The 9,781-nt window shown below is 40.3% G+C and overlaps 1 protein-coding gene across 1 annotated transcript in view; it reads right to left on the reverse strand.

The window, feature by feature from the left end:
* Positions 1 to 2,600, reverse strand: part of LOC147031717 (keratin, type II cytoskeletal 8-like) — a 35,734-nt gene extending 33,134 nt beyond the window's left edge. Inside the window, exon 1 of the mRNA XM_085852367.1 lies at positions 2,259 to 2,600. Within this exon, the coding sequence (XP_085708493.1) occupies positions 2,259 to 2,588 (330 nt within the window). The 5' untranslated portion in view covers positions 2,589 to 2,600. The remainder of the gene's footprint in view (positions 1 to 2,258) is intronic.
* Between the last annotated feature and the right edge of the window lie 7,181 nt (positions 2,601 to 9,781).

The raw sequence follows: 9,781 nt of genomic DNA on the forward strand, positions 1-9,781 counted from the left end.
AGAAATCATTGCACAGTTATATTTGTAGGCATTCTCACAACCGTATAATTTTTATCATGTATGTGCCATATTTAAGTGCATTAATTTATTATTGAGACAGGAATAAAAGAGAACAGCCAGGAATTATGAATATGCCTAATTCTGTTTATACTAAACATCCCTTCAAATTTACCCAATAATCACATGCAGTCAATGCATATTTATATAAAAAAAATTCGCTGAAGTACCCAGTGTTGCCATGGGGAACTTCGATGAAATACTCTAATAATCTTTACTATAATTCACCGTCTGTCTGTCTGTCTGTTCCCAGGTACCGCAAAAACGGCTGAACCGATCGCAACCATTTTTGGGTGTGTAATCCTGGGATCCCTTGAAGTAAAATGGGCATAAATATAACATGACCCCCTTGATGGCTATCGGAGGGAGCGGGTGCTTCTAGTATTATTCAATTTGTTTTGTTCACTAAAAATCACGATACAACCTCAACATACTTTTTTAAATTTATTTGTATGTAGTCTGTGGCTGCTTGGCTGCATCATTTTCTGGAGTCACAGGTGTGCCACTGATGCAATGCCCTCTAACCAGTAAGCTGGTCCTCATTTCACCAACCTCAGAAGGATGACATGCTGTCAACCCACCTGGTCTTAATTCAATAGAATGGCAGGGTCTTGAACTCAAGTCTCTAAGATCTTAAGCCAGCCACCTTTACTATGAAACCAACACCAAGCTATACCTCCACATATGATTTTTCAGAAAACATATTACCCAGGTGTGGAGGGTGAGCCAGGCAGTGTATAAGCAACATACCCACTTGAGTCCTGAACATGAGGTGTAATTATAAACCTGTGTAAAGCAATCTTTTTAAGAGCAGGCGCACGTGTAAACACTGTAATAACTAAATTTGTGTTGTTGACAACAAATCATTACATACAACCTCAACATACAATCTTCACAAAATATATTACTTGATCACTCCCGGGGAAAACCAAGGCAGTGCATAAGCAACACATTTACTTGAGGCCTGAACATGGAGGTGTTATAATAAACCTGTACAAAGCAATCTTTTTAATAACAGGCGCACACGTAAACACTACGACAATTAAATTTGTGTTGTTAACAACAAATCACGACAACCTCAATGTACGATCTTCTCTATCTATCTATATATATATATATATATATATATATATATATATATATATATATATATATATATATATATATATATATATATATATATATATATATATATATATATATATATATATATATATATATATATATATATATATATATAATGCCTGGTGTTGGCGCAGTGGTTAGGGCAGCGGCTTGGGATCCAAAAGGTCCTGAGTTCAAGCCCCGTTGGGCCACTGAATTAATACACCAGGGGGTTGACTCAGCCTGTTATCCTTCCGAGGTCGGCAAAATGAGTACCAGTATACTGGGCCGGTGTATATCCCGGTTAAAATAGGTGTACCATATCCCTGTGTCGTAAGAGGTGACCAGGGTTGCGTCAGGAAGGGCATCCGGCGTAAAACATGTGCCAAATCACTATGCGGATCATACGGATGATCCGCTGTGGCGACCCCTAACGGGAGCAGCCGAAAGAAGATATATATATATATATATATATATATATATATATATATATATATATATATATATATATATATATATGGATTGATGAGGATTGATTGATGTGGCCTAAAGTGGACGCAGAAAAACATAAGAGGGATGATTGTATTCAGGTAAAAATTAATATTGTTGTAAAAGAATTTCATTTAATTATTTTTTTTTGTGAAAAGGACGGAATGATTTTTATGTCAGATTATTTTGATCACCTCGTATATGGTCTCCCCACCTATGCAATAGCAGGTAAAGTGGTCACACAATAAAAGTGGCAAGCAAGAGGTTTCTGAATCAAATGTTGATTTTTGTCATCTAGTTCCACGAGATAAATGTTAGCATAACAGCGTCATCGCAATTATTAAATGGTTTACACCATATGTTATAATGTATAGTGTATCAAACTGGTATAAACTCCGTTGCTTGAGCTATGTGGAAGTTTTTATATCACATCGGCTCGAGGACCGCATTACGCGGAATTGAGGGTGACAGAGCGAAACTCATGCACTTATTACCCGCATGTGACCCACCATGGAAAGTCGATCCCACGTCATTCCATGAGACGCATTAACCTTCGGCTAAGCCGAGCAGACCCGCACTGAATGGAATCAGGGATATCGTGGTCAAACCTTGTCGATGAAAGAGGCAAAGCGATCGTTCAGCTTCTTGATGGCTTCTTTCTCCTGCGTGCGTGTGGGCAACATCGTTGGGTCGATGTCCACCTTGGCGGCCCCTCCTTGAAACAGCAGCGTACCTCCAAAAAGAGTCCCAGCCGAGACGGATCCCGGGCGCAGTGACGCACGTCCATAACCCACAGGGGTATATCCCCGAACCCCTGCAGTGCCATGTGAGCGGCTGCTGAAGCTGGAACGGGATGCAGAGCGTTTGTTTTTGCTGGACATGCCTGCAGAGGATGAGTGCATGGCTGGAGAACGTGCGGGGGTCCCGTGGACTTGCATCGGTTTTAAAGCCCCCCGGAGAAGCACGCACTTTGTCAATCACAGAAATATTCCTTTGCAATTGGTCGGGCAATTGGTGCGAAGCGACCAACAAAGGACCCAAAAACTCCTCCACCCCCAGGACGACCTGAATGCATAAACAATTATAACCCTCGTTAGTGGTTATCTTTCATTACCCACGCTTTGCTGTAATTTTGAGAGCGCGCGGTGCCACCAAACAGTCTCCGGGAGAGACCCATTATGACTTCCTGGAGATACTTAGAGGGAATCGTTATCACCGCGCAGGGAATTACATTTAATTCCTCTGAAAGGGTGCAAAAAGTGCTGGAATTATTTTGATGTTATCTGAAAGGGTGAGATCATTCAGGCCTATAACGGTCTTGCACAGTAAAGTCCTGCAGTACAGGTGCCCGCACCTTCACAGCCTCATTATACATAATATCATTACTGGAGGTCTCAAAAAGCCAAAAAAGGTGATGGACATTTAAAAAAAAATTGATCTGAAAAAGGTGATAACTGCCAAGACATATAACATCCGTCGATGTACCGATTGATCAGAGAAGTATTTGAATGAAGGGTGGAGAGAGATCACCTCCTTATAATTGCATTCTGCAGAAAGTGCTTGCATCTTGAGTTTGTTGCTGATTGTGGTGTTCGTGGGTGTGATTTGGTGTTGTGTACGAGTATTTCTCAAAAACAGAGATGTTTATTCATAATTCATTTTTTCTGAACAAATACTGAAATTAATTCTGGATATGGACTAATATACTCAGATGAGATAATGTACAAGTTTGGTGTTGAAAGAATGGCACAACAGTCGTAATCTGGACATCACAGTGATAAATCAATGCACATGTCCTCCACAAATACGAAGAGCTCATGGTTGCTGATAGTGAGATATCAGATCTCTCATATACAGTGTATCTATATATTTATATATCAGCAAATACAAGCCCGACGCTTCGATGACAGGGATACTGGGGGGGGGGGGGTGGGAGAAGAGGGAAGGGAGGGATAGAGAGGAAGAGAGGGAGGGGAGAGAGAGAGAGAGGAGGCAGGGGAGAGAAAGAAGGCAGGGAAGGGAGAGAGGACGGAGGAAAGGGAGGGGAGAGGACGGAGGGAATAAAGAAGAGAGGATTGAGGGAAGGGGGAAGATGGACGAAGAAGAAGGGGAGGTGGGAGTGCGACACCTCAACAAATGTTGCTATACACTGTGCGAGGGAGGGTGCGAAGAAGGGGTGTGAGAGAGGGAGAGAGAGATAGGGGAGAGGGGTGGTGGAGGATTAAAAAAAGAGAGAAAGCCAAGAGGTGGAGGTGGCGTTGGCAAAGAGAATGATATGTTATGCTTAATGATCACACACATGGAAAAAAAAACTCATGTCAGAACAGCTGTACACACAATGACACAGCAGAGCTTATCATGTAATCTGCTGGTACATCTGCAAAACTTTTGATATCCCAGGTCCAGAAAATTTGTGGCAACATGAACCAAAAGCAATCACTGAAAATAGGGAAGTACCACTCACGTACGACCTAATGATCCCATCGAGCGTGAACATCAAAAACAAAGCAGTGCGACCAGATATCATACATAGGTACAAAAAAGAGAAGAAGTCATTGCTAATGGAGATGTTCATACCAGTGATTTTGGATGAAACGAAGCAGAAATCACGAAAGGACCAAATTCCAAAACCTCAAGAATGAAGTGAAAAGATACTGGAAGCTGAAGAATGCCAAAGTTGTACCAGTGATGATTAAGAACCTCATGGGAATGATGCCGAAGAACCTGACAGAGATATTAAAAACCATCCCTGGGAATGTCACTACAAAGGAACTACAGTCGGAAGCCTTCCAGGGCTCAGTGACGATCCTGAAGAGAGCCTTCGACATTAAACTTTAAGAACAGAAAACTTTACAGTTTGGTCCATGAACCATGACCCCTTACCAAAATAAAGGTGGACACTTTGAGCCAGCCCTTGGAGGACTCCATTCCACATTCTGAAAATCGTATATATAGATACCAATCAACAACACACACCACACAAAACACACCACACACACACACACACACACACACACACACACACACACACAGACACACAGACACACAGACACACAGACACACACACACTTTGAGACCTTGAAGGTCTCTGTTTCACCTCCTGAAACCCACCCAAATGTGGAGACAGCAGGCAACAGCAACTTGCGCGCACGCACACACACACACACACACACACACACACACACACACACACACACACACACACACACACACACACACACACACACACACACACACACACACACACACACACTTAAGACCTGGGGCAGGAGCATTTACAATCCACGCTATCTTTCAGGCCAAGGTCTGCCTGCATGCATGCATGCTCCTACATGCAGCAACCTTTGCATCCCACCAGTCAGCTCACTCAGAATCTGATTCGTACATGCTCCAGTCCCCCCAACAGAGGGGGAAGGGGAGGGGACTAGGGGGAGGGTTGGGAGAGAGAGAGAGAGAGATAGATAGAGGGGTGGAGAGAATGGGAGGGAAAAGGAAAGGGGGGCAGGGGCAGGGTTGGGAGAGAGAGAGAGAGAGAGAGAGAGAGAGAGAGAGAGAGAGAGAGAGAGAGAGAGAGAGAGAGAGAGAGAGAGAGAGAGAGAGAGAGAGAGAGATAGAGGGGTGGAGAGAATGGGAGGGCAAAGGAAAGAGGGAAGGGGTCAGAGAGAGAGAGGGAGAGAGAGAGATTGAGAGAGAGGAGTCGGAAAGAGGGAGAGGGGCAGGAGAGAGGGGCAGAGTTGGGAAGGAGAGGGGTGAGAGAGGGAGAGGGGTGAGAGATTTCGGCAGATGTGATGCCCGGTTTATCGTCCATGTGAGAGGTGACACACACACATTGATGAATCCTTCTGCCTGTGAAACACCGGGATGAAAATTTATAGCTGGGTCCGGATTCAAATCCCGGCTGCACAGAGTGAGCATGTGTACCTCTCGGCTTTCCTGCCATGATGTGGCGATTCCTTACTTCCTAACTGAAAAGATTGTTACCTCCGCCACCGAAGGTGAAGGAGGTTATGTTTTCACCCCTTTATGTCTGTTTGTTACTTCTGTTGGTCAAGTTGGTCACGTCTGTTTGTCTGTTGGTCAAGTATATTGGTCAGTCGATTTTGTTATTCTGACTGTCCGTTTGTCTTGGTTTGTCTATCTGTTTGTCACCTATAGGTCACAATTCTAAACCGATTGTCATGAAACATTACCAAGTTGTAGAGGTAGTCTCAACTGAGAATCCTACTTATTTTGAGGTCAAAGGTCAAAGGTCATCTTGAGGTCAAATGTATAAAATCGTCATTTTTCATCCGATTGAAATTTGACCATTGACTTGAAATTTGAACACCATTTGCATGTTGCGTCACTGAATTGGGAAACCATATATTTTTGAGGTCAAAAGTTAATGTCAAGTCAAGGTCAAACGTCTAAAATCATCAATTGTTATTTGAAAAATCATCAATTTTCATCCAATTGACTTGAGAATTTAACAGGATTTGCATAGTCCATCACTGAATTGGGAATCCAACTATTTTTGAGATCAAAACGTCAAAGGTCAAGTCAAGGTCAAACTTCTAAAATCATCAATTTCGATCTGAAAAATAATCCATTTTCATCGAATTGACCTGAACTTTGATTAAGATTGATTTTTGAGGTCAACATAGACCAAAAGGTCAACAGAGGCCAAATTTCTGAAATTGTCAATTTTCATCCGATTGACTTGAAATTTGAAGATGAGCTGTATATCAGGTCATTGAATTCAACCACCAATTATTTTTGAGGTCAAATTTGTTTCATGTATTTTGCAAGTATCATGCTCTGCATGACGTCTTCTTGTTGTTTGTCTGTTTGTTTGTCCGCACAGAACTCTCGTGTTTTTCTCCACAAATGCTTATCAGATTGAGACGAAATTTTCAAAATTGGTGCGACTACTCATGTCGAACATTTTAATGATAATTATGACGTCATATGTCATGTAGTGTGGCTGCAATATTGTAAAAACGGGAAAACTTTGGACCTCTCTATCTCTGAAACTGCACAAAGGAAAAATTGAAACTTGGCACATATCAATTACTCCTCATGGGGAATGAGAGTGACTTTTTAGGACATCATAGGTGCCCTCGTTATCACGTCATATTTGCATAAGTAGAACGCCACATCCAATCAGTATGGTACATTTTGAGGGTCATTTCGGCATAAAATGGTCCACAGAAAAAAATGTCATGACATCATCGGTCACATAATTCGGCAGCTGCATTGTTTTTATTTTTCATTTTTTAAAAACCTTCAAAAACCTTCATCTCTGAAGTGGCTGAACAGATCAAGGTAAAGCTTTACTTGTCTGGCCACCTGTCCATGAGGAATAAAAGATTCACACATATGATGTCATTGGTCACATGGTTTGGCAGCCATATTGGATTTACCCTAAAACATATAAAAATCTTCTTCTCCAGAACGACTGGACAAATTGAGGGGAAACATCATCACACAAGTGTTCCCCAAGCCATGTGTGTCCAAGTTTGTAAAGGAATAATTGATAGGTCATTGATAGGTTTGGCAGCCATATTGGATTGAAGAAAAGTATTAAATAATGTCTTCTCTGGAACTGCTTAATCAATCGACATGAAACTTCATATTTATCATTTAGTCATGATGGGGAATACAAGTTTTAAATTTCAAGTTGATTGGACACATGGTCTGGCATTCAGAATTATTTAATTTTTTGATATGCATTCTTTTTTTTGTATTTTTTTTTTTGAATAAGGCTCACTTGGATGGGTTTGAGAGTAGCGGAGTAGGAGCTTAATTGTGAATCATACCCAGGTTCCTTCTGATGACTTCATCTTTTCTTTTTGCTCGTTTGGGTTCCTTCTGATTACTCCAATGCAGGACTGTACATATTTGTTCTTCCATTTGATTTGAATTGAATTTATTTTAATCCCATTCTGAATTAAATGGAATACATAATCATAAAAAACATCATGGGTCAGTGACAGGTGTTCGATCAAAGCGGGTTTGCATCAAAGCGGGATGTCTTGGTATCCGGTCATCACCGCCAGCAATTATAAAGTGGCAATTCTAATTATGTCTCTTATTAATTACGTAACACACCAGTACACAAATGCCACACAAAATACACCACAAAAAAACAAGTCCTGGCGAGGGTCTACAATCTCTGATTACTATTTTTCTTGTTTTTTGACTTGTGCTGTTGATTCTTACTTCACCATGGGGATTGAAATAAGGCACTTTCCTTCAGTTATGCATGCCACATGGAGCCCATCTATTTATTCTTCTGATTTTGGATTCTCTGGGAATATTTCAATGAAGAGATATGTGTAGAAAGAGAACAAGGCTGTTATCTCATTCAGCATATTGCACCGCGTTGCCATTGTGGCAACAAATGGAAAAGGGAATCCAGATATCATCAAACATACAATGAAATTAAAGGAATAGCTGAAGTCATGGATCAAAATATTCGAATCTACAGCTGCAAATGGCTGACACAAAGATGGCTAGTTATAAATGCAGAAAAATGTTGAGAACGTTAATTCATTGGATGCACACATCGTTTTTTGCCTCTTCATATCCCTTACAGACCTCTTGGTCTTCAACCCCATCGATCTGTATTACATATATATATATATATATATATATATATATATATATATATATATATATATATATATATGAATTCATTGTTTGTTTGTTTGTTTGTTTGTGACCATACTCATCTGAGCTCCCAATGTTAATCACCACAAACTTTATAGGATGATATTTTTTTGTTTTTTTACCACGATGTACATAAAAAGGGGTTTTAAAAAGTCTTTTTCTCACAACTCATAACATATAAACACACAAGCTGTCACCTGTCACCATTTCCACGAGGGTAGATCCATACATAGAATGCTTTATAAAAAGCCCAATTTATTCAGATTTCAACTTGATTTTGATATATTTGGTGGGATGGTAAGCTCTGATCATCAAATATGGTATCATATGTGAAAAATAACTGTTAATTAAGATGCTACCATGATTGGTAATCTCTAACGAAAAGGAGTCACGTGACCTCTTAAATGTGCTAATCTTTCAAAAACAGAAAATATGACAAACACAAGCTATACATCAATTTAAAGGTAATTTTAAGGCTATTCTAAAGACGTAACACTTAAGGGTGAAAAAAATAGTTTGTAGAAAGAGGTTACGGACTCTTTACAAGAGGTTACGTAACCATAAAGAGGTTACGGCCTCCTCCACTCACGACGCTTACTTTAGACCCCTTTATGACCCTTAAAACCCTTTAGACACCTGAGACCCTTGATACCCTTGAGAAACTTTCAACCAGTCAGACCTTTAGATCCTTCTTGATCTTTGTAAGACCCTTAAGATGTGAATATAAATACAATTTCCCTTATCTTCAACAACACATTCTCCTGGCAAGAGGTTGAACGCTTCCTGAGTCGGCCTTCTAATCACCCAACAGATCATGGATCAGGTAGAAAATGTGACAGGGCTCAAGGACATCACTTTCTCACCAAAACAAATGAGCAGCAAATGGGAAACTTCATTAAATTTCCACAGATGGGATATCGATATCATTTGCTTTTTTTTCAATCTCACAAGAAAATTAGGTCATTTTACAATACTAAAGAACACTGGTCCAAAAAATGCATAATTAGGAAATGAGTAAAAGTTCTTGTTAATGTAAAGAATGCAAATTCTACTCCAACATTTATTTTACTTCCATTTTACCCTTTCTTCATCTTTACTTTTCTGTGACTAAGACTTGTGGATGAGCTTTTCTGGACATTGTGTGAACGATAAGGACATGGATAACACACGGAACTAAAATAGGATGCAGGAATTAAAAGTTTTTTTTGTTGTCACATTTATTAGCAGCGTTTTCCCGAATTTCTCTTTTTTTGTCAGCCTTTGTAGAATCTGAGTGGCCCCAAGCACCTCACTTTGGTTCACATACAATGGCTTCCAATGCAAGTAAAATTTTAAGCACACTTCCTGAGTCCTCACACACAGTCTTACAGGAGTTCACCCTCACTCCTCTCTCCACATTGTGGAATCCAAAGAACTGAGGGTAATTCGTGTTACTCGACAGATAGTACTGCAGCATAGCAAAGCAATTGTTCGACATTTC

This window comes from Eptatretus burgeri, chromosome 2 (assembly GCF_056783735.1).
Source record: "Eptatretus burgeri isolate ZD-2024b chromosome 2, Ebu_testis_v1, whole genome shotgun sequence".
Lineage (NCBI taxonomy): Eukaryota > Metazoa > Chordata > Myxini > Myxiniformes > Myxinidae > Eptatretus > Eptatretus burgeri.